This window comes from Motacilla alba, chromosome 11 (assembly GCF_015832195.1).
Source record: "Motacilla alba alba isolate MOTALB_02 chromosome 11, Motacilla_alba_V1.0_pri, whole genome shotgun sequence".
NCBI classification, from domain to species: Eukaryota; Metazoa; Chordata; class Aves; order Passeriformes; family Motacillidae; genus Motacilla; species Motacilla alba.
In genome coordinates this window covers 1,697,869-1,723,692 of record NC_052026.1, presented here as the reverse complement: position 1 = coordinate 1,723,692, position 25,824 = coordinate 1,697,869, and the positions used below count along the sequence as shown (strand labels likewise).

At 43.7% G+C, this 25,824-nt stretch overlaps 1 protein-coding gene, 1 long non-coding RNA gene and 1 pseudogene across 5 annotated transcripts in view; 2 read left to right on the top strand and 1 right to left on the bottom strand.

Moving 5' to 3' along the window:
* The first annotated feature begins 9,053 nt into the window (after positions 1-9,053).
* On the top strand, positions 9,054-11,110 carry LOC119705628 (annotated as a pseudogene).
* An 8,950-nt stretch (positions 11,111-20,060) lies between these two features.
* Positions 20,061-23,210, top strand: LOC119705602. Its single transcript, XR_005258270.1, has 2 exons — positions 20,061-21,410; positions 21,976-23,210. It is a non-coding gene; the product is annotated as an uncharacterized LOC119705602 (long non-coding RNA).
* Positions 22,460-25,824, bottom strand: part of CDH5 (cadherin 5) — a 28,446-nt gene continuing 25,081 nt past the window's right edge. For 3 of the 4 annotated variants that reach the window (XM_038148207.1, XM_038148205.1, XM_038148206.1), the window contains one exon: positions 22,460-25,110. In XM_038148207.1, coding sequence (XP_038004135.1) covers positions 24,605-25,110 — 506 coding nt within the window. In that variant the 3' untranslated portion in view covers positions 22,460-24,604. The remainder of the gene's footprint in view (positions 25,111-25,824) is intronic. The other variant, XM_038148208.1, reaches the window with a different exon arrangement.

Here is a 25,824-nt window from a genome sequence, read left to right as displayed (position 1 = left end):
GGCTTTGCTCACCCCACTGATTTCCAAATTTGCCTCACATGCATGTGGAGATGGGGTCGTTTTTTACCCTTTTTCCTGTGTGTTTTTCAGCTTTTAGACTTTCCTGTTTCACTCCTTATGCTGTGCAGCTGAGTGGAACCTGGCTGTGGAGTGGGACTTGGGCCAGACTCATATTTGCACAGCCAGTGCAGCAGTGCTGTGTTGTGTCATGGGGATACTGTGGGTAGTTTTCATCATTAGTTGTGTCATCTGGTAGCATCTGTTTTTCTGTTTTGGTAAAACGCATTTGTATTAAAGAAAACTCGCCACAAATAAATTATTTAACACATAGGAATTTGCTTATGGATGCCATTTGGGAGAGCTGGAACAAAAATAAAAAAACTATTCGGTATTCCTGCTGCTCCTGTCTGTTGACTTTGGGTTCGTTTGTCCTTCTTGGAACATCACAGAGCAGGGGAGACCAAGGCAGTGGCTGTGTGAACTTGAGTGGTTCCAGTCTGAATTCTGCCATCTTCTCATGTTTTCCCAGTCTACAGAAATGGGGAGTGTGACTGGGACCTAGGCACATTTAGGTAAAGTTTGGAATGGTATTCCTTACGGATGGAGCTGCACAGAGTTGCTGTCCACAGTGGCTGTTACCCAGTTTACTGATGAGGAAAAAAAACCATAGACAGATAATTCTATTCTTGGATGATTTTACATTTTCTCCAGTCAAGGGACTTCATTATAAAGCTGCCATCAGCACAGTGACAGACCTCGGCTCAGCTTCTCATCTCCTGGGGCTTGCTTTGGGATCCTTGGGGCTGAGTGGAAGCTGCAGTCTGGTAGCCAATTTTTGTAAGGCAAAATAAATTTTCTTGCTATAATGAGATCACTTTGGACTGAGAATTTTAATGTATTCGTAGCGAGATTTTGGGAGATACTTTTTACTATGTCTTTTTTTGCTTTGTGGAAAAGGTGGTAATGAAATAAATGCCAATTGGATTATACAATTAGTCATAGATAAAACACCTCAGAATAAGCAAAATTGATTATGGGAACAGGAAAGTCTTTTCTGCATGGAAAATCTGGAAGCAGTGAGATTTCACCACTGCTGTGGAGTCTGCAGAGCTTTCTGCCCTCGCATCACCTTGGGCCAGCTCATCTGGCCCCATGGTGGGCATTGCCAGAGCACTGGCACTGCTGGAAAAGCTGATTACACCAGGCTGGGCATTGCCAGAGCACTGGCACTGCTGGAAAAGCTGATTACACCAGGCTGGGCATTGCCAGAGCACTGGCACTGCTGGAAAAGCTGATTACACCAGGTCCTGGGCTCAGGGAATTCCTTGCTGGAGTCTCCACGGTGTGGTGGAGCCGGCTCAGTAAAACTGTGCCTGCTGCTGAGAGAAAAAGAGGTCAAGGAAAGAGGCTCTGGAGGTTGGTGGGAAGCATTTCATGTTTTCACAGCTCCCTGGGTTCTGAAATGTAATAAAAAGAGTCCTTTGAAGGAAAAGTTTGCAAATTTTCTGAAAAAACTCAAACAAACAGATGTTTGCCAAGTTTTAAATACTTTCTGTGTTTGTATTTATTGTAGAATTACTAACAAAGGAATTTCCTCCTTGCTGAAAGCTTTTTTATTGAAAAGGGTGGAATTTTAAAGATATACATTTGCTGTAGAACATTTTTCAGCTGGCATTTATAGGACAGGTAAATTTATTTTGAATAATATTTTCTAGGCTTTTAAATCAAGTGTTTTTGTTCTTTAGGCATAAAATCTGTCAAGAGGAAAAATAATTTTAAATTATTAATACAGATGAAGCATATCAGTAACAAATATTTCACAGCAGCCTGAAGACCCAAAGGCAGACGTCCTGTTCTTTTACCTGCCATGTAAAGGAATGAGACCTGGAATGAAGAGGCTCTCTTTCTATAATTGCCATGGCAGGAAAGGATTCTGTAGGAATTTTATGTCATGCCCAAATTCTCAGAGGCTGTTTTTCTTGACTTTTAGCTTGCCAACTATCCTATTCTCTGAAACAAAAGGTGCTCTTGGGCTCTGGGGCCAGATTTAGTTTCTTCTTTATTCACCTGCTTGCAGACTTTTGAGGAAGGTGGTGAGTTATTCTGTCAGTGCCTGCTGTATATTTTTTTAAAAATATCTGTATATATGGTAAGAAATAATTTCATTCAAGATTGTTATTGAAAATCCAATATTTCCCCTAAATGTATTCAATCTTCCTGATGCCACTTTTAAAGGATGTAGAATGGAAAATTTCATCTCAGTGTTCTTTTCCCTCTCATTCTCTGACTCCTTAATTAAATTTATAGCTAATTATGCAATTTATTTTGTGTTGACCTTTCAAAGACCTTAGAGCACCTGATGGTGAATGTAGAGTCTCAGGGTTTATTTCCATGGGATCTTGAATGAATTTGTTATAAAGGCTAATGTCACTTACAGAATTACGGATGGCCAATGGATTACTAACAAATAGTAACATGTGTGTCCCTGGAGATACAGAACTAAAAATATACCTAATTATATAGGAGGAAATACTGAATTATGTCATACACAGCATTTAAAATAAGGTAACACCACTACCACCAGCAATAACAGTAAATCTGCATGTCAGAATGGTTAAAACCCTTTTGTATTTTGTAGGTCCACTCTTTGACATGGGTGTTGCACTTGGTGCTGGAAATCCTGTGTTTGGGTGATCAGATCCACCTGTATCACATGAAACATAGATATACCTGTTCCTAAGGTGAGGGGTATCCATGGCCCTGTGGGGGACCAGGCTTAAAAGCTGTTTTTTTGGTGCAGAGTCCCCATCCTGGATAGGCAGAGCTTGTTGTGTGCATCAGATGTCAGAAGAAGGAGCAAAGAAAAGGGAAATGATAGGAAGCTCCACACTGCAGAGTAGTTTAGTGACTATTTAAAAGATTGCTGGTCAGTGTAACTATCATAGAGGTTGGCAGTTTTATGATTTAGTTCTTATTTTTTTACACTGAAATGAAGTATTCGTCATTTACTCTCAGGAAGGTTTTTAAAAGAGGCTTTTGATAGAGGGCAGAGAAGACAGCCCTGCAGTGCTGTTAGTGCAGGCAAGAATGAGAATCCAGCCATGCCTTTGTTCACCTAAAGCAAAAGTACAAGTGAGGAAAAGGCAGCATGGCAGCAGCCCAAAATGTAATTGTGACCCAACATTGATTTTATCTCTCTGACACCGTTGTGTACTAACAAGAAATACTTCATTCACCTTGAAGTACAAACCCCATAATTCAAGGTTTGTGTTTTACCAGTGAATGCACAAGTCAGTATCTCTCCACTTTATTACTAGTTTATTTATGAAGTGTTTGTGAATCTGCAGACCCTCTGAAGGTGGTAAAAAATTTATAAATAAGCAGAGGTGCAAAGTTCCTCACTGGAGCTGTGAACTTTTTCATGCTAGTAAGGAAGAGATGCAGACTGGAGATCAAAATGCTTGGGGAGGAACCTTAGGGCTTATGAAACCCTTGTGCAACCCCAGCTTAGTTTAAATGGCATTGGGCTGGCAAAAGGGAGGGTAGAATAAGGCCCTGGGAGGCTCCTGCCCCAGAGGAGCTGCCATGAGATGCAGAAACCCGTGACAGAAAAGAACTTGCACAGGGAATGATGCAAATACAGACAGATTTTATATGAAACATGAAAAAAAAAAAAATCAGCATCCTCCAGGTTTCCTGACAGACTGGCACCACTCCTGAAACGAGACATGTATTTTTATAAACTATTTAATAATGGTTAAAGTAAGGGTATAACCTATTCTTTTGTTTAACAGTTTTGCCCAGTGGGAATAAATGTGCAGTAGGATAAGCAGTCTGGCAATTAGTTTAAAACCTGAAGAGCAGAGTTGATGTGCTAGGAGACAGGAGCACTGTGATAAATGATGTGGAGAGGTGGAAACCAGGGCAGTCAGATGCCTTGTGCAATTTCTTTGCAGAGAAATGTGAGGCAGGCTTGAGGACAGAAGGAACAGAGCAAAGCCAAGGAGAAGGAGCAGATCCCAAGGTTTGCAACACAAAAAGGCTGTGCTGGGGTTTGGGGTAAAACTTGGACAGCCTGGGCAGGTGTTTAATGCAGTGGGAAGAGCAAACAGGGTGGCACAAACTGATAAAGAGATACCAAAATCAACTCAGAGGGGCTAGGGTGCTGCAGCCCTCAGACTGCAACAATTTCTGGTCAGCCTTTGTGTAGGCTTGGGACAGAACGTGATGTTCCCAAAAATGCTGGTAAGATTCTAAAGGAGCAGTTGTGAATTGAGCACTCTAAGGTAGAACTGAGTCAGAGCCAGTAGAGCTGTCTGCAGAAGGAAATGATGATGGAGTAGCTGGGAAAAGAGAAAGGAATTGAAGGGGAAGGAAGGCACAGGCTCCCTGAGCTGGTGATTTGTAGTTAGGACAGCCACTTTTTTGTTCCTTAGTACTTAAAAGGACAATTGACTTTTATCAGAAGCCAATAGAAACAATTGAATGGTAGAAACACAAGCACTGGAGATTGTGTCTCTGCCGCTCTTGCTATCATTACTTTACAGCACAAGATGGACAGAGGAGCTTGCCCTTCTTACTAACCCAGATGTGGTCCAAGCTTAACTGAAAATGTGCTGAATGTGAAACAGGGGATGGAGAAAGTAAAGGGCAACTAGATTTTAATTTTTTTTTTTTAAATTTGTTTAGTTATTAGCTTGAAAAGGGACCAAATTTGGTTTTGGAGGGTTTTTGGTGTGTTTTTTTCTTTGCTTTTTGTTTGTTTGTTTGTTCTGTTTTGCTTTGTTTTTCAATGTCATTTTAATTCCTGTGTGTGCTTTGTACTTCATTATTTGGAATAGGTTATATGTTAGAGGCTCCTTTATTCTGGTTGTTAAAAGTTCTTATAATCAACTATCTGTCATTAATGATTAAAGTATAGCATGAACACAATGTGCAGATTATCATCCATGAGCTCTGAAGCTACTTTGCTTCAGATCTCTAATGAATAAACCACTCCCAAGGTCTACAAAGGCTCCCAAAATGAGCACCTGTTAAATACTAAAGTATTCACTTTACCCTAAGAAGCTTCAGAATTGAGTCTTGCTGTTATGACTTGTTAAAATATTACTTTGTTTTTTAAAATATTAGCTAAATTATATATATATATATATATATATATATATATATATATATATACACACATACATACACCCACACCCCCACACCCCAGTAGTTAGTTTTTCAGGTCTGCTACACAACAGTGTGTCTTAGGGAAAAAAAGCTGTTGTCCCAATGAGTGTATTGCTCCTTTTGGATCATCCAGCATGAGAAACAAGGATGTTATCCAGTGTTGATGTGCTCAGAAGTCACCAGGAATACGACATTTGCTCATGTTTTTGCACTGTAGCATGAATTTGATTCCAATGCCTTACCTGGATCTCTTCCAGCAGGTGAAGATCTGCTTAAGAACATGAGCATGCAAAGGGAACAAAACTAAATAAAATATAGTATGAGCAGCTGACTTCCATGCTCATCTAAAACTATCTCACAGTAGTCCCTGCTTCTGCTAATAAAACATTCAGAGCTCATTTTACTGTTTCTGAAAGTCACCTTCACTCAACCCATCACTGCGGAGGAAAAGCACTCAACCTGTGCTGCTTTCTGCTTCCAGATACTGCGTGAGACTCTGGGAATGAGCTTGAGAGCCTTAAAAAATAACAAAGAGAAAATCCCACACAATTGTTAAGGCGCTGGAATATAATAAGAAGGTCAAGTCTTGCTTATTCTAGGGCACTTGGATTGCTGATACCATCAGTAACAGTTTGGATCTGAAGAAGTTATTTAAACAATGCTAGACTTGGGTATTTTATATGTAATAAATTCATTGCAGTTCCATCTTCAAAGTAATATCTGTGGCCAAAGGTTTGATAACATATTTCTTTTAGTAGTGAGTGAGGGTCAAGATCAAAACCATACAGCTATTAAATCTTAGAACTGAAAACATTTATTCTCATATATATATCTATATCTATATATATATATATATATATCCATGTGTGTGTGTGTATATATATATATATATAAAACTACAAAAATGATTCTGCATGATCTCTATTGCTGGATTTTGAAATACAATATAAATATCTATTGAGCAATTGTAGCATCTTTTACCACCAGAAATACTTAAAGAAGGAGAGAGAACATATGGATTTGTAAATTTCAGATGCATTTGATGTCCTGGCAAGGAAAATACCTTTTTTCTCTTATGAATACAGCAAATAGTAATAACAGAAATGCAGGGGGTATGATGTAGTTTTTCCAGCCAGTTTCCAGTGATCACACTCTAAAATGGATATGTCTCCCCTCTGCTCTGAAATGTGAGATTGAATTGGGGGATATTCCAATGAGAGCTGTCCAAGAACAGTTGATATCACCCCTGTGACTGCTGTCTGTGGTTCTTTGGCAGCATGAAAGCCAAAGTCAGCTGACACGTGCACCTGGCTTGGCAAATACTGATAAAAAATTCAGTGTTGGGCCTTGATATTCAAGTCAAAATTTAAAAACCCTCTGTGGATTTGTAGAGAGGCTGTCCTTGAGGAAGAAGAGGTGCATGAAGAGAGTTGGAACACGCTTTAAAAAGGTGAGAAGGCCTTGTTTATGTTGAACACATGGAGCTAACATTGCTTGCAGTGTCACAGCAGAGTGACCATGACTCCTGCTTGTGGATCTCCGGGTAAATAAATACAAGGACTGGGAGCCAGCACTGCCCAGAGCCCAGCAGGGAAACCTCAAACTGTGCTGCTGCTGGGGCACCAAGCAAGGCCCTCATTCCCCTGACTGATGCTGGTTCTCTGGGGCTGAGTTAAGCCCCAGGTGATGCAGAGAGAGTGCAGCTGACAGTTTGCTGTGTGAGTGGCTATTTCTCAGGGTATGAAATGCATGAAATAATCACATATTCAGTCAAAAGGCCCGTGGGAAATGCACGATTTACCACCCTGCCTCCTGATGGTGTTTAGTCTGGAGCTAAGTGCAGCTTTGGCTGCAATGATCAATGCGCAGAGCCAGTGGGGCTGCCAGGAATGGATTTGGGAGCCACGCTGAGGACACTGTTATTACACTGCTTTTCTACTGCTTTCAAAATCACTTTGTATCTGACAGTGTGAACTGGTGTTGGAATAAATCAGCCAAGACTCCATTTTCTTCATGCAGAAAGCCAATTCTTTATTCACAAAGCTCATATTTGTCGGAAATATCAGAGGGTTTAACACCTAATTGGTGTTAAACCTAACTAGTTAGCAATACACTGAAACTCAGTTGATTGGTCAGTAAGGGCTGTTGTATATGCCTATCAAATTTTCTCTCTCTGGATATGTTAACATTTTCCCTTTTTGGGTTCTCATGGGACAAATCTTATTGTTTGCACAGGTGCATTTGTTTTTCACCCTCAGAACAGATTGTTGTGTTAAAGGAACTTCTCAATCGCAAAAGAGCTTCACATAGGAACTTGCAAATTGCTTGTTAGGTATGCTTAGAAGAAATGCCAGGCCAGCTTTGGCAATTTTAGCAGAGTGAGGCCTGATTTCATAAGGTTTTTCTTTTATAATTCTTCTACCTGTCTATGACATCTCATCCTTTTGGTTAATTTAAAAAAAGGCTCTTATGTTTTGATGTTAAAACAGCTCACTCTTGTGTATTATCTCATTAAGGTTATCTAGTAGATATGGGATAAGATACACAAAAGACCAATTACAATTAACAAAATATATCAAATTCTATCATGTCCTTGACACAGGGTTTCACAGCATGAGAAAACAAAAGAATAATGTCCAATAACTCTTAAGGAAATGGAAATAAATGACCATTGTTTTAAAGTCCAAACAGTTGACATTTAGGAGAAAGTTCATTAACTGGAAATGTTGATCTTTGACATCACTGAATGTCCTCCTGGATCCTGGAACAGGGAATAACTGCAGAAGGTTAGTAGCAACACTGTACCACGATGATGACATGAGGCTTGCGTCTGTAGTTTGTTGCGTTTGTTTCTATGTCTTGGCAGTCCCACTTCTGTTCTTGTTCTGGCCATGAGGATTGCATGGTGATTAGGTTATTTGTCTTTCCACTGGGCCTCATTTTTTCAGAGGCAACTGGTGTCTGATTGAATGAACAGGTGACTGCTTTGAACCTGCTGACAATAAAACATAAGCACACCCTCTCTTCAAGTCAATGAATCAGGCTTTGCTGTGGTACACTCAATTGGGATTTAGATTTGATGATCTTTATTCCAAATCTCTAATGCAAATATTGCATTATTCAAAATGATTTGTTGTCTAGACTTCTAATGTACATACTATATTATTTGGATGTTCTTAAGGCACTACATTCCCCTTCTTTTCCTTTTTTAAAATGAGATGCATGTCTTTGGTTATGAGCATGAAGAAATATCAAGACAAAATAATACATGTAGTGAACAAGAAACTGACAGCAGGCAGGAATAAGTCAGGTACAACAATTAGGAATATTTCAGATAATACACATAATTAATAATACATGTGAAATTAGGTAATTAGGAATCTGAAATACTGTACCATCATCCCAGAGTCTGCGAACAGCTGACAAACCTCAATTTAGTGAGGGCTTGGATAATTATTTCCAGATAATAATTCCCAAGCTCACTCTAAAAATAGGTTCTGCTGTCATATATAAAGGGTCAAATTGCCAAGTCAAAGTGACCTGAATCTAGTTTTGATGCAGAAAACATCTGGGTTTGTTGGCAAATTCTCCATCCAGGTAGAGCCAAGGTATGGTCACTGCCCAAGCTCCAACTGGGAGGGAATTCCCTCCCAGTGGGGCTCCAACAGAACCCCACTGCAGGAGGGCTGCAGCCACCATTTAATGCGACTGCTACCAACACCTTGGCCAAGAGGGTGTCAGGTCCTCTTCTGACTTTGTCTGCTTCAGCAGTAAAAATTTTTTTTCATGAGCTAATCATTTCTAAACTTTAAAGAACCCCTGCAGATAAAGTTCAAGGTTATAGGACTTCTTACATTAAGAACTTAAAATTAATTGCTGTAAATAATCTTGGGAGAAGAGGAGAGCCGCAGGTGCATGGGGAGTGGGGCATTGCAGGGCGGTGCTGTGGGCTGGCAGGAAAAACCCAAATGGCCTCAGGTGTGGTAGTGAACGCCGCCCCTGCAGGAGGGGCAAATGATGTGAGTCTGGAGGACCCAAAGAAGATGACGAGGGAAGATTGGAGGAAAAAGAATTAGAAGAGCAGAGAAAACTAGGAAATGCACCTGCTGAAGTGGATGAAGAAGGAAAAGAAAGAAACCCTCATATTTCTCAGTACATTTCCTCAGTACCATGGTACATAGATCCTTCTAAGGGACCCACAGTAAAGGGTCAGAGACCTCAGGCAGAGAAGCAGGAACAGTATAATTCCTCTGGAGATTGGTACAAATGAGGAGTTTAGGAGCATGCTGTGGCCATGAGGTACAGCAAAGCAGCCTGTGAGAACTGCAGGGCACTGATACACACAAAAAAACACTGTATGGAGAGACCCAGGAAAGTTGGAGCAAAATACATGAATATTACCCCAGATGAACACATGCAGCCTCAGCTGATGTTTGATTATGATGGGAAGTGAGACTGGTGAAATGGTTATGACCCAGAGGAGCACATGAAAATTGTTGAGGAATATTCCAAAGTTGATTTGGCCAAATGTGCACTCCATGCCCAGAAGCTTCAGGGGGAGTAGACATTGGGGAAGCTGGAGCAAGTGAACTCTCCAAGACAGCAGTGGGGAGAAGAGAAAATCAAATTCACAGACAGAAAGAGATCATAATGGTGAAGATAAAGACAAATACACAGATGACATTGATATGCTTGGGGAGAACTTTGACTCTAAAAGATACATCACAGTCTGAAATTTACGTATTCGGGAAGATACTGCTGATTACTTGAGGAATCCAGATCCAAACTCTGCTTATTATGATCCCAAAACAAGAGCAATGAGGGAGAACCCTTATGCCAACACAGGCAAGAATCCAGATGAAGTTGGTTAAATAGGTGACAACTTTGTTTGCTACACAGGCGATACCATTTCGATGGCAGTGACTCAGCTTTTTGCCTGGGAGGCTTATGACAAAGGCTCTCAAGTTCATCTTCAAGCAGAACCTACAAAATTTGAGCTTCTTTATAAATCTTTCAAAGTGAATAAAGATTTCAAGGCTCAGCAGAAAGAAAGCATCCTAGAGAAGTATGGAGGACAAGAACATTTAGATGCCCCCCCAGCTGAACTGCTGCTATCTCAAACAGAAGATTATGTGGAGTATTCCAGGCCCGGAACAGTCATCAAGGGACAGGAAAAAGCTATTGCTTGTTCTAAGTATGAAGAGGATGTGAAGATCAACAACCATACATGTGTTTGGGGTTTGTACTGGAAAGGAGGCAAGTGGGATTACAAGTGCTGTCACTCCTTTGTCAAGTACTCCTACTGTACAGGAGAAGCTGGGAAAGCAATTGCTAATACAGAGGCAAGTTTAATGGAAGAGCAGCCTGAGGAGGAAGAACACGTGACAAAACCCAAAACCCTGATGGAGATACACCAAGAGAAACAGGAAGAGGGAAAAAAAAAAGCAGAAGGCGGCCTCAATTTCTGACAGTGAAGGTGAAGAGAAAAAGAAGCAAGAAAACTAAAAAAGGCTCTAAATGCTGAAGAGGCTTGCCTTCTCCACATCAAAGAAATCATGCAGTTACATGAGAGGAAGAGACCATACAATAGCCAGTATGAGGCCAGGGAGCCAACAGAAGAGGAGAGGGAACGAGTTGCTGCAAGAGAAAAGAACTGAGAAAGACCAGCTAGAGACCATACAACATCATCTTCTGTGTCTAAGGAGCCTGGGCAATACCAGAGTCCTGCGGCAAATCTTGATGCAGATGATCCTTTTACTGATGAAGATGAGGAAGATCTTCCTTTCACCACTTTGTATATTCCATCTGTAAGTCCTGTCTTGCTGCCCAGTCCTGTGGTCAGCTTGGCTCGTTTCACCTTCTTTCGCGACAGGCTGTTCTTCTCACGTTGATCACGTCTTTGAGGGCACCATGTGTTGGAATAAATCAGCCGAGACTCCATTTTCGTCATGCAGAAAGCCAATTCTTTATTCACAAAGCTCATATTTGTAGGAAATATCAGAAGGCACTGTGTTACACCTAATTGGCCAGCGATACAGTGAAACTCAGTTCATTGGTCAGTAAGGGCTGTTGTATATGCCTATCAAATTTTCTCTCTCTAGATATGTTAACATTTTGCCTTTGTGGGTTCTCATGGGACAAATCTTATTGTTTGCACAGGTGCATTTGTTTTTCACCCTCAGAACAGATTGTTGTGTTAAAGGAACTTCTCAATCGCAAAAGAGCTTCACATAGGAACTTGCAAATTGCTTGTTAGGTATGCTTAGAAGAAATGCCAGGCCAGCTTTGGCAATTTTAGCAGAGTGAGGCCTGATTTCATAAGGTTTTTCTTTTATAATTCTTCTACCTGTCTGCAACAAACTGGCAGCAAAATTAAAACATGTCCCACCCACTACTGTCTTTCTGTACATGTTCTTCCTTTCTTTTCCCTTCAGTTGCCCCACGTGAGGGGCTGGGTGTAGATCTTACCCTTGCTGGAGACCAAAATTTGGCTGCATTCAAATGGTGCAGACACAGCCCTGTGGGGGTTGGGAGCAAAGAAGGGGAATTTATTGCTGGAAAGGGATTAGTGCTGCTGTGAAGAGATCTATTTACAGAGTCCACCCACCCTGAAGGGGCTGGATTGGACTTGGATTTGGGAATTGCATGGTGCTTTCCTGGGAGGCCTTGAAATGGGCACCAGAGAGAGGGAAACCAGGCATTGTTATGTGGAATTGCACATGGTTTTAGAAGCTTACACAAGGCACAGGAAAAGTACACCTTTGTGTTTGACATTCAATTTTTCAAGTTTTATTACATAAAGACTGCTAAGCCCCATTAATTCACTGAGAAATCCTCACTGAAGTGATCAGTTTATGAAAATTGTCTTCCTGCCATTGAATGGAATTAATTGCTAATGAAAAAAAAAGTGTATTAAGACACGAGACAACTTACTAAATGAATAATGTATTTTTACGGTATTTGCTAAGTTAAGAAAAATTCAAGTGATTTGACCTTACTTACTCCTTAGGTATATATATATATATATATATATATATATATAGCCCCCCAGTCATCACTTATGTTTTAGAATGCTTTATTAAAAAATAAGCAATTCGTTGAGCTGATAATCCCCCCCTTTTTTTTTTCTTTGATAGAGTTCTAGGCTGTTAGGTGAAAACCAGGATTACTTGTGAGAAAAATCAGAATCCAAGAACAGCTGTAGCTAGAGATGGGATTAATCAAAATGTCTTAATACTGAAACATGGCATTAAGAGGCTGGGGATAAATGCAGACAGTTGATGAGAAGGTTTGTATACAAATTGGCTTGGATCATGTCTTGCCTTTGAAGATGAGTCAATTGGAAAATTAAAGCTGATGGACACTGAAAAGATCTGCTCTCTGCAGTTCAGATCTGTGCTGGGAGGCTCTGATAAGGGGCTGCTGTCACTGACTCTGGGGATCTGATGTGACAAAAGAGGGCAGGGTTTCCCTGTGGCTCTGCTGCCATTTTCAGCTGTAGGGAGTGTCTCTTTCTGTAGAATGTAGAAAAACAAAGCAGATTTAATTAATTCAGATAGGAACCTGATGATGTTCATTGGGATGGGCAGAGTGCAGCAAGAACAGGGCTTTGGGCTCTTGTTTGGAAAAGGTGGGGTGTAAGGGCAGAGAAAGGTGCTGGTGGTTTGTGTGGAGGGAACAGTTCCCAGCTTGGGAAGGTGGGAGGAAGGGATAACAAACTCCAAGCCGAGCAAGCACGAACTGTGGTCTCAGAAGAGAGGACTCGCATTCTTTTTTCTCTTCCCACTGTTATAGAAGAGTAATGAGATGGTTGGCTCTCACAATTAAGGGGTGAACATTATATGTATGCTAACAGAAGTTTTGTAGATGTACAGTTATGTTACTGCAGTGTGTCCTCCCCCGTGCATTGTTATCATGGGATGGCCTTGGGCACACAGAGGCATTTGGGGAGAGTCGGCGTGTTACTATAGTAATACCTGACCTCAAATCAAGATGTAAGAAAGTGATCTCCACCTCTGGACAGCAAGGAAGGAGTCGACTGACAAGACTTTAGGAGGAGCTAGAAGTATAAAAGTTGGGGCATCTGATGCCTCAGGTTTTAGCTTTTATATTTTTCAGATTCTGTTCTGCTTTAGTTTGTTAGTCTTGGTTTCATACTAGGAGATGGTGAGCCCTTTGCACAGAGAAGGGAGACAAAACAATTCCTTCTCTAGCTGGGGACCCAAGGACAGCCAGTCCAGATCTCAGGCCCAAGAGCAGAAACAACAGCAGAATGAAGAGAGAAAAACAAGAAGAATGGACCTTCATGGGCTAAAGCTGTAACTGGACAATTAGCTCCAATATGCAAATGGACCAAAACTTATAGAAGTGAGAGACCCCATGACTGGTTGTCCATTTTTGTGGCCATTTTGGGTTTTGCTGCCCAAGGTGGATCCATTGAGGCCTCTTAATAAATCCCTACTTTATGCTTTAGCTCTGTCTAGTCGCTGTTCTAGGTCAGCCTTCACAAGGCATCACATCCATTTTGTAGATGAGCACATGGTGGTTTATTCCATGCTCTCAGCGCTGTCATTTTTTCTTATTCAGTCCTTCTGTTGTATTTTTGTTAAGGTTTAATAAACCTTTGAAATTTTAAAAGTGAGCATTGTTTCTCACACCACTGCCTGGTGTCATGGCTGGGAAATGTGTTTCTCTTGATGCCCCCCACTCTTTCTGTCTTATTCCTTCCTTTGGCTGCTTCTGTGGAAGTATCTGGTGGGAGCTCCATTTTCTTGGACTCCTTGGTAGGGTAAGTGTTGCAGCTTTTTGATACTTAGCAAGGGAAGAGTTTTCTAGGTGCAATCACATGCACAGCATTCAGTAGGAAACTTTCAGTTTCTTCAAATAAATGAAATATGTGAAAAAAATGCTTATTTGATGTTGAATGAAGCTCCTTCAAGCTGAATCTGAAAATCACAGCTAACTGAAAATGGCAGAAGAAAGGCATTTGTGCTCTCTAGAGATGAGGGAAAGTGCTGGGTGGATCAGCAGAAAAAAAAAATTGAAATTAGTTTATTGGAAGGAGTAAGATCAGCTGCTGTAATGTTCTCTATGTTGCTGTTGCAGCTCAGGCTGTTCCCATTTCAGCAAAGCATTCTTGAAAGGACTGGTACAGCTTGCCCAGCAGAGCTCCATACAGCAGGATCTCTGTAATTCAGCTTCCACCAGCACTTCTGGGACTAACCCATCTTCAGGGCCCTATAACTCAGCTTTCAGATCTTCATTTGGTGCTTGCAATGTGCTGTGCTGTGATTTAACATTTGTCCAAACATCATGATGTGAAACTGTGCTCTCCTAATGGTGGAGCCTTGTTCAGATCAGAGCTGTGTAGAGTTATATATTTATATATTTGTATTTATTCCAGAGGCCTGTGGCCACGTGGACTCCTTGCAGACTGTCCTGCGTGGGAAAATGGGCATCTGAACACCAGTACAGCCAACACATTTTTGAGTTCACTAAGAGACTTATTCCTGCAGGATGAAGTAGTTGTGCTGTGCTCAGAGGAGGACAGGAAAATCACAGAAGGCCTCTGAACCTGGTGGTTGAGAACATCAAAGGTGGTGGTAGAAATTAAAAAAATTGTAGTCTTAGTTATACAAGAAAAACAGGTGAGTGTTGGTTATTTATTGTGGCTTGGAAAAGGCTGATTTGGGCAGCTGCACTAAAGGTCTGATGTGAGTACTACAAATGGCTAAGATAAACATGACTCTTAGAAGCAGAATCAAAGGAGTGAAAATGCACTGAGACTTGAATCCCTTGACTAAAAGTAAATATTTTTCCATCCTAAACAGAGCCATATGAGGTGTGTTGTTCATATGTTTAGCATCTCATAAAAATAACACTTTATTTCTCACCAGTGCTTTCTGCATGCTGTAAATACTCTTTGTGGCTATGCCATGGATTATAAATGACTAAGACAGTAATTTTAACTTCCAGATGTGTGTGTGACTGCCTTGTTTTGACAGTCCCTGATGTGAACTGTTACCCCTCACTCTTTGTCACAGAGACCTGTGAGGTGCAGGTTCCCCTCCTGTGTTGTGCTGTAGGTTCTCTGTTAATTGCAGAGGAATAATGCTGTACATGCCATGCAGAGCTGTAAATATGGGCAGGGGAGTGTGTCTTACTTACAGTTTTTTGTTGATCTTTTGCAAAATTCTCTTGTGCCTGGAAATTGCTTTAAAATTATGAGTGGTACTAAAAATTTCATCTGTAAAATGAGTAAATGTAAGAGAAATTCCTTACTCAGGATTCTTTGGTGCATGTTAACTAACCCTCGTAGTGTGTCTGTGTGGCTCCTTTGGCACAGGAAGGGGAAGGGCCTTTCAGAAGGGAATCCCACTTTGAACACTTGATGTGAAAAATCAAAAATTGGCCTACATGATGCACCTGAGATGGGAAGGAAGTCTGTGTCCCAGTGAGGGCACAAGCCTCAAGTTCTGCTCTTGCCAACAGGCTTTATTAGTGCATGGTGTTTGTAGGTCCTAATTGCCTCCTAAAATCCCAAAGGTAACCAGCTTGGCATAGTCAGTTGGTCACTATTTAATGTTCTGCCAGATGCCCCTCTCCTAAAAGGCTGTGTGGTGCTTCCACTCCCCAGAGGAGGGACTGATGTGACAGCAGAGGGGTCACACACAGCCCTGCCCACAGGCAGCCTTGTCTGCTGGACCAGTGCTTGTAACAGTGTGCACGAAAGTCCAGAAGTTGTGATGAAATCCAAGAAGCCCAGTTCTGATCAGGGTTAATGCTTAATCACCTATTTATAGGAAGGAATTAATTGTGGAGATTGTTTTACCAGGATTGAAGAGAATCACTAATTTTTCCAGCTAACTCAAAGCTCTTCCAGTGAAGGAAGAAGAGGGGGCTGGCTGTTCTTTTATGGCCCTTCAGGAAGGGTTAAATGCTTTGCACTTCCTCCAAGTGGTTTCTCTGCCTGGCTTGAGCAGCAGTTTTGCCAGGTCCAGGCAGGCCCTGGGGGGCAGATCTGAGGCTGTTCGAGGTGGGATTTCTCGGTGACATTGGGCGCTGCCAAGTAAACAGAGTGACAAAATGGTTTTTCTGCCTGCATGCCACCTGGCATTTCTGACTGCCCGGTGTTTATCCTTTGGCTTTCCAGGTGTATTCCTTGGTGCCAGCTCTTTCCCACAATTGAGTTTCGTGGTGGATCCCTGCTAGCCTGGCCTTCTGCTTGTGCTGGCAGTTGCTGTTGAGTTCTAGGAGGCAGCAGGACTGGCAATGGCCATCTGAGCCTTGTCCTGGCTGCACTGCTCACAAAGGCTGTGGGTTTTGCTGCTCTGGGTCCTCACCGGGCTGCAATTGCAGAGCTCAGGTCATTCCCAGGCTTGGAAATCTATGGAGAGCAGGGCCCTGCTTGTGTCTGCAAGGGCAAAACGCTGCAGGAGTAGGAGCTCACCCAGCCCCAGAGCTGGAGCAGCCAGCAGTGACATTTGGGCAGTTTCAGTGTCCATGTGGATGGCTCTTGCACCGCTGGGTGACACAGAGGAGAGCTTCTTGTCCTCCCCAGCTGTGTCACACACTCACATCATCCATCATTTTCCATCCTCCCTCCTGCTCCAGCAGGAATTCCTCAGCCAGGAAGGCTGTGCTCCAAGGCATGGCAAAGCCCAGCTGCAGGAGTGTGTGCAGAGAACCTGCCCTTGGTGGCCTTGGAGCAAGCCCAGGCTGCCAGCCAGGGCCAGGCTAGAGGTGTCACCTCTGCTGTCACTGTGCCACCTCCCCTCTGGGGGGACCCTCACTGCTGGCAGCTGCTCCTCTGGAGAGGAGGCCTGGCAGGGTGGGACCTGGTCAAGGTGCTGGTCACCAGGCCCTGGACACTCCGTGGGGGCAGAGAGGAGCAGGGGAGCAGGATGGGATCTGTGGGGCAGCAGAGGTGAGAGCTGAGCAGGCTGAGGTGGCTCAGCTGCTGCTGAGCAACGAGGGAGCTGTGTCCCTCCGGGCTGGCTCTGCTCACAGGGAATTTGCTGCTTGTGTATAGCAGAACTTTTTTGATCAGAGGGAGAAATAAGAGTTTTCTCCTCTCCTGTTTTTGACCTACAAAATCACCTGCTGCTGTTTCTCTTTCCTGCTCCCTTCACATCCTGCATGCTGTCCAGGGCTGTTTGGGACACATTGTCAATGTGCACAGTCACTTAATTTGTCACTTTTGTCCATACATTAGCCCAGTGAAATGTCACAAACAGATCTTAAGTTGACCTGGGCGTCTGCTGTTGTTCTTTGTGGCTGACCAGCTGGAATTCATCCTGATGATCTGCAGGTGATCTGCATCCCGAAGGCAGAGCCAGCCTCTCCTGCTGTGCTCTCTCCAGAGAGCTTGGCAGAGCTGCTGGATCAGCAGGGCTGCAGTAATCTGTGCAGAGGAGGGGCAGGAGAGAGCGTGGAGGCTGATTAACTTGCTGAACTGGATCCACTTGCAAGAAGTCTTTGACTTGCAGGTAGTTATTAATCTGTAATTGTGTGACAGGATTTCTGTGAATACTTCCAACTTTTAGGTGACCACTGAAAGGTTCCTCGTACATTTTTTGTTACTGGTTTGTTTCTGTGGCTACTTGGGAAAGTTTTGCTGCATGGTTATAACATAAAAAAAATCAACAAATTGTAACTAGTGGATAAGGTGTGTGCTTGTAAACAAATGTTCTCATTCAAGGCAAAACAGAACCAAGAGTCACCGAAGATAGAAATTATCAGAAAATCCCGCTTAGTAGTTGTAGTTTGGTTTGAAAAGAGAATATTCTAGAGAAGTAGGTTGGACATCTTCATCATTCAAACCAAATTGTGGTGTCATGTGACAAAGTAGCAGGATTTGGTACTGACTCCTCCTGGCAAACAGGCAGACGTGCCCCAGGGAGGATGGTCCGGATCGAGGCTGATTGAAGGAGACATCTGGAGATGGCATCCTCCCCAGAGCCCTTCCCTTGCTCTTCATGCCCTCCAGAACTGCTGCCTGAACGAATCACTGCCTTTTCCTGCAGAAATCCAAGCCTTGCAGCCTCCCTGGCTTCCACAAATGTCTGAGAATTCTTGTGGAGTCAGAGCTAAAGAATGAAACGGATGGAATGACCTTTGGGGTGTCGCTGATTTCACTGACCATGGTCGGTGTAAGGTGACACACTGGGAAGCAGAGTGGGAATGCAGCAGGCATCCAGGGGGGATCGCTAGGGAATCGATGGGGGATCCACGGGGAATCCATGGTGGATCCACGGTGGATTCAAGGGGGATCCACAGTGGATTCAAGGGGGATCCACGGGGGATCCATAGGGGATCCATGTGGAATCCGCGGTGAATCCATGGGGGATCCATGTGGAATCCACGGTGAATCCATGGGGGATCCATGTGGAATCCACGGTGGATCCATGGGGGATCCACAGTGAATCCATGGGGGATCCATGTGGAATCCATGGGGGATCCATGGGGGATCCATGTGGAATCCACGGTGGATCCATGGGGGATCCATGCGGAATCCACGGTGGATCCATGGGGGATCCATGTGGAATCCACGGTGGATCCATGGGGGATCCATGTGGAATCCACGGTGAATCCATAGGGGATCCATGCGGAATCCACGGTGGATCCATGGGGGATCCATCGGGAAGCGCCGGGCGCGGCCGTGTCCAGCGCTGCCCTCGGGCACCACCTGGCGGCCACCGGTGGTCATTGCAGGTTGGGTCGGGATCGAGCGGAAAAAGGGAATAAAGGGAATAACGGGAATAATAGGAATAAAGGGAAGTGTGCGGGGGGCAGGGATAAAGAACAGAGATACGGGATAAAGTGCAGTGTCCCGGGTCCGAGGGCAGGACACGGGATGGAGGGCAGTGTCCTGGTGCTGAGAGCAGGGACAAGGCTCAGGTTCCCTGAAGTGCCAGGGATTCCACACATCAGTGCTGTGGGACACACCAAGTGCAGCTCAGGCCTTTAGCATTTCTGGGTTCTTCAGGTTTGCTCTGATTTCAGGGGGAAGAGGGGAGCCCAGACAGCTGTTTAGAAAAGCCATTTTTAAATGCTGGAGCTGGGAATTTTGTTTCAGGTTCCTTGCACTGCCCCAGGGCAGAGCAGTTCGTGGTGCCAGCGCTGTCCCCAGCCCCATCCGTGGGGCAGAGCAGAGGGGGCAGCTGGGGCTGCCTCTGGCCCTCCCCGTGTGGGAAGGCTCTGCTTTGGGGGAGCGCTGCAGGCCAGGCTATGGGCTCCCGAGGCTGGCACGGGAGCTCCTGGCACCATTTGCAGCCCAGCTGCTTCTGACTTTTTGGCAAACCTCACTGGGGTTGAGTTTGCTGGATGTGTCTGCCCAGGGAGCTCTGTCCTGCTTTGTTCTGGTGACTTCACCCAGAGCACTGGGTTTTCTTTTTTAATGAGGAATTAAAGAGTTGCAGGGATTTCTGACTGGTTGTGGCATTGGTGAAGGGGTTAACTGGATGAATTGGGAGAGTCTTGAGGGGAAGCAGGTGGGACAGCTCCTCACCGAGGGTAAGTGGAAGGAACTGCTGGTTTTCCCTTTTCCTTTAGGTCAGGCAGGAACAAAGTCAGGAAGGTGAGCGGTCAGCAAAGATCTGTGCATGTTTGTTGCTCATAAAAGCATTTTTCTGGTATTGTTTTATTTTCCTTATTTTGTGATGCAGCCTGAAAGAATGTCTTTGCTGTTTTGTTTTCTGTTGTGTTTTTTTCTATGGGCAAGATTCAGCCTTAATCTTCCACTGTGATCTGATCAGACTCTTACTCATTTCCTGGTAGGACTTCATGACTTGTGGTACACTAAGATTGTGAAATGGGAAGATTTCAATGAGAACGATATCACCTTGGTGATGGATTTCATTCCAGAAAGTTTGTGAAGTAAAGCCAACAGAGTTTTATTTCTTATTCTCTCAAACTTGAAACATTTATTAAAAAAAAAAAAAAAAAGAAGAAGGAAAAAAAAGGGAGAATAGGTCAGAAAGGATGGTGAGTATTTATTTTTGTCCTAACCCCACCTGAAATATAATAAGTGTAACTATTATTTCAAGCCAAATAAGACAGCACATCACCATTTACTGCCACCAGAGCATTTTCCCTGCATGTGACATGCTGGGGAGTGAAAATATGTAAAATAAATGCATAGAGGTGGATCTGTACCCTGAACTCTGAGCACCAAAATCCTGTGAGGCTTTGCAGGCTGTTCCCTGCAGTCTGTCCTGGCAGGGTGACAATTCCTGCGCAGGGCAGGTGTCACTGCCAGGCTGGCTGGGCCCTCCTGGGGCTATTCCAAGCCCTTGTGGCTGAAAGGAGGAAAGGAAGAATGCACCTCTTGAAGAAAAAGAGCTCAGAAATGAATATTTGATTTTCCTCTGGTAACCAATCCTTCTGCTTTCATTGGGTTTGCTGTTGCAGTAGCACTGGACTGCAATAGGATAACAGATCATGGAATTGTTCTTTCTTTCTCTGACTGGTGTAAATTTATCTTGATAAGGGGACCTTAGCTCGCCTGCCCTGCCTGGGGTGTGCCACTGTGTGCCAGGTGTTCCCATTCAAGCAGCTTTTCATTGCTGCTTTGATACATATCAAGGATTCTCATCACAAGCCATTGCTTCGTGAAAAGTTCTAATGGGGCGGGAGTAAAAACCTTTATTAAATGACATGAACTTCTGGATCTGAATGTAATAAAATAATAATTTATGATATATTTTTAAGGATAAGATATTAAAGTGCATATTAATTAAATGAATAATGAAAACCTTTGTGAGATTCTCTCCCACAAGTTGCAAGTAGCTGTTTAATCAAGTTCTTTTTATGGAAAAATGCATTTCATTATAAGATAATTAGCACATCTATTGTGTTTTTAATACAACTTGTGCTAAAGTGTGTTTGATCTGGCGTTTGCTCATGGCAATTAGCAGTGAAGGAATTGAACTTTTTTGCTTTATTCCGGGCTTTGTAAATTATAAGTGCCATATCTGGGGAAAATGAATGTGATCTTTTGTAAAGCCCTAGATTAATCTTGGGAATATACTGGGGTAGTCATTAGGAGCAGCAAAAAGAGAAGGTGGGGAGCTGTGCTGCCTGAAGCTGCAAATTTAGGGGGGAATTTTATTTTCTGGCGCCAATGTGTTTTGTTGTGTCTGTCCCGTGCCAGTCCTGAGGAAGCTGGAGGGTTCTGCACCCTGGAGTGTTCTGTTCTGCACAGGTTCAGGTTCTGTCCCCCAGGGTGTTCTGCACAGGTTCAGGTTCTGCACAGGTTCAGGTTCTGTTCAGGTTCTGTCCCCCAGGGTGTTCTGTACAGGTTCTGCACAGGTTCAGGTTCTGCACAGGTTCAGGTTCTGTCCTCCAGGGTGTTCTGTACAGGTTCTGCACAGGTTCAGATTCTGTCTCCCCAGGGCATTCTGCACAGGTTCAGGTTCTGCACAGGTTCAGATTCTGTCTCCCCAGGGCATTCTGCACAGGTTCAGGTTCTGCACAGGTTCTGCACAGGTTCAGGTTCTGCACAGGTTCAGGTTTTGCACAGGTTCTGCACAGGTTCTGCACAGGTTCAGGTTCTGCACAGGTTCTGCACAGGTTCAGGTTTTGCACAGGTTCAGGTTCTGCACAGGTTCAGGTTCTGTTCAGGTTCTGTCCCCCAGGGTGTTCTGTACAGGTTCTGCACAGGTTCAGGTTCTGCACAGGTTCAGGTTCTGTCCCCCAGGGTGTTCTGTACAGGTTCTGCACAGGTTCAGGTTCTGTTCAGGTTCTGTCCCCCTGGGTGTTCTGTACAGGTTCAGGTTCTGCACAGATTCTGCACAGGTTCAGGTTCTGCACAGGTTCTGCACAGGTTCAGGTTCTGCACAGGTTCAGGTTCTGCACAGGTTGTGTACCCTGCTGCAGTCTGGGGGAGCAGGATGGGGGCACTGGGCAGGACTCAGCCTCTGCTCCTGTTCCTCCCATTCCCAAATCCCCGGGGCTGCCCTGCTCTGGGCTGTGCTGAGCGTGGCTGGCACTCCCTGCCTGCCCCATGTGAGAGGCAGGAGAGCAGGGCAGCAGCTGGGGGTGGTTCAGAGCCCCCTGATGCCTGGCTGCTGACATCCCAGAGCTCTGCTGGGCCTTCCCAGCTGCCCTGCTGGGGCCTCCCTCTGCCAACAGCTGTGCAAGGAGAGGGAGAAAACTGCCTTTACAGAGAGTTCTTGGGTGAGTGGTGCCTAGGCTGGGCTCACTTGGAGGGTTTTATGGCTGGGTTCACTGTGGCACAAAGCCTGATATTGTCTCCTGAGTGGAACTCGTTAATGTGCAGAAAATCCAAACTTGAGATTGGCTTTTATGTAGTAAAAAAACATAATACAGTACAGGAATATAAAAAGAAACCGTCCAGTGCAAACATCATATAGATTGGAAATGGATACAGTGTTCCTTAAAATAACTTTAAAAAAATCAGGCTTAAAAACAGCAATTCCAGATAATAGAATCTGGCTGATACCTACCAAAGTACTTGACTTACTGCACTAAATAATTTCATAACTAACTTTACCTGCTGATAGCCAATACCACAGGTACAGACAAAATCCTTAAACTGTAAGTATTATTAGTTAGCATTCTTTATAATACACAAATATGTGGAACCCCTAGAGCACATACTCCTGGCTGGATTAAGCAAAACAGAATGAGCCCATTCAAAACAAAACCAAGACTATCACCCCAAAATGTACTTTTTAAAAACAAAGGATAGGATCTAAGGCTGATTTGCCCAATGGACAGAATTCTTCTCAGTTTTCCTTTAGTTCATATTTGAAAATTTGAGTGATTACATTGTTGATGTTGTATTAGTGTCCTACCAAGTATTGCATTGGACAGCTTTTTACAGCAGTGAGGAGCAGTGTGAGACCATTATTGTGCATTGTTATTTCCTGCCAAGAAAACATACTGGGGGACGGGAGTGTGAATTGGAGATGATGTGTACAAGTAAAAAAAGCAAATTTGCGAGGTTCCACTATACTTGTTAAAGAAAAAAAAAAAGATTTAGTATTATTTGGTTAGCTACCAGATTTAAATAATCAAATCAACTAAACTAATACATACAGCTCCAGCACAGATCCTGCACAGTGGAGGATTTGTGTAGTGGGGCTCTGTTCCTGTTGGAGGCAACAGGACTCTGCACTGCTGGAAGCCAGAGACAGGCCATGGTCCCAAGGGACCCGCTTTTCCCAAAACATGTTTGGCTGGGTCCCTTCCAATGTGGGAAGTTTCATTCTGGTCATTCTGTGGCTCTTCACAGGTGGGAAACTGAGCACAGTCCCTTTCCAGAGACGTGGTGGCTGCAGCTCCAAACCTGCCTTACATTTGTGGTGCTTTTAAGCAGCCCAGTGTGTGGGTGTGTAGCATTCTGGTATGGGAGTCTACAGTATTTTCCTAGGTGGAAAATACTCCTTTTACAGTACCTGCTTAGAAAAAAAGCACAACAGTTTCACAGTAATGAGACCCTTTGTTTTTTGTCCCTGAAAAAATGTTATTGCTTTAATAATGCTGAATAAACCCCCTGTTCGACCTCTTTAGAAATCTAGAGAGACCTGTATTTCCATCTAGAGAGATTTACAGTGTTGGAGTCTTGACATTCCCCTGATCTCCACATTTCCTGCCCTGAAGGATATGTTCCATTGAGTAACACTGAGATCCTATTTACAGAGAGAAAAAACAATTTTGCTGCTAGCTAGAGCAAATTCTAGGATGCCAGAAATGTGCCTGAAATTGTCATCAGGCTGTTAAAAATGATGGATGAAACCAGATTGTGTGCCTAAAAATCCTGTCTAATTTTATCTTGAGTAACTCATAGATGTAGTAGAAGGCTATAAAGCAAAAATAATTAATAGAAGGGAAATAAGGAAAAAATAATGCTTCTTTTTGAAAGTGATGGAATAATTTCTAATATTAAGTGATAGACCATATGTTCCTCCTCTCTTCTGCTGGGTGAGCATAAGTGTGGAATATCAATAAAGATGTTGCAAGAGGGGCAGGCGAAGCAGCCAGCTGGAGATCCAGGGGGGTTAAAACATCCCTTCCCAATGCCATTGAGCCTCTCTCTCCCAGGGCAGGGTGACCTTGGATGAATGTGGATGGAAACAGCACAGGAGGAGAGGATTGAGGGAGAAACTGGGAACAAAACCAGAAGTGGGGAAGAGGCGGGAGAGGAGGTGTGTTCTGGAAGACTTGAGCAGATCAGTGAGCAGGAATTTTGGGGCAAAAAATGAATGTTAGTGAGGACAATAGTGCTGGGGGAAGTTAATATAGGTGATCTCTGTGTGTCTTTTTAACCCTACTGCAGTAGGGTTAAAATTTTTTCCATGCCTGTTTGAAATCCTTGAGGGAAGAGCTGTGAGTTCCTCTTTGGCCACTGGCAGTCTCTTGGTGTCTGTCTGTAGTGGGAGGGAGAAAACTCATGGCTAGTTTAAGCTTAATACACAAAATCTTCACTTGGTTCTGATCCATACAGCTCAGCTAACATCTTGAACCTGGGTCCCCAGTCATTGAGAAAGTCATAGTCAATGTCTGAGTCTGAGGAGCCCGAGCCCAGAGAGCTGAGGGACTCCGCGATGGACTCGGCGCCTTCGTAGCCATAGATGTGCAGGGTGTCGTAGGGCAGCAAATCCCTGTCGTTGTCAGCCTCATCCTTCTTCACCTCAATCATCATCTCCATGCCCCCAGCTCCAGGGGTGATGTTCCCAGGAGGTTTCTGGACCTGTGCATACGGAGACGGAGCGGCCTCTGCCTTGAGGCCGTTCTTGCGGACGGAGTTGAGTACAGACACGTCATAGCTGGTGGTGTCCATCTCACCGCCGCCCTCCTCGTCGTAGGTGACCAGCTGCTCGTGGATCTCTGCCACGCTCCTCCCCAGCCCACTCAGGTCCTTCTTGTGCCTCTTTCTCAGCAGAATCAGCAACGCAATTACTGCAAAGGAAACTTAGATGAGTGTGTGTGAATAGAGATGTAAGACACTAAAACAAATTGCATTTAAGATATGTAACATAGGCAGACGTTTTTGGTTTTGGGTTTTTTTTTTTTTGAGTGTTTTTTTAACATATATTTATTTTAAAAATTTCTATTTAACTGTAGGATTAGTTGAAGGAGTTCAGTCTGAACAGAGATTGACTGGACTGACTCTTGAGCTGGAATCGCAAGTACAAATGCATGGTGTCACAAGGTCATTGAACCAACTACTGCCTTGAACTCTTAATGCCAAGCATCCCATGCTGCTCATGTGGTACTTGTAAAACAGGCCAGTTCTCAGGCAAGGAAAAGGTACTCAGCCTTCTCTGACCGATTTCAAATGCAGCAAACAGGTACTGGTCTGCTGATTTGTTACAAATGTATTTATGTTCACTGAACTGCTTCAAGGGTTTCCAGACTAGTTCCTGCCATAGGAACCAGGAATCCTGTTGTTATTGCCCTAGCCCAAATTTCCTGTATTATAGCTGTGTATGAGGCTGGTGCCAGTAAATCAAGTATATGATACATGTGTGCAATAGCCTGTCTAGAGGAGTGAGCAGCTTTGCAGCTGAAGCTGTTCTAACAGGCCAGAGAGGAAGAGCACATGAGATGAATCAAATAGGTACAGCATTTCTGGCTTCGTGAGCATTTCATAGCCACAAAGCTTTTGTAGATCTCAGCTAAAGA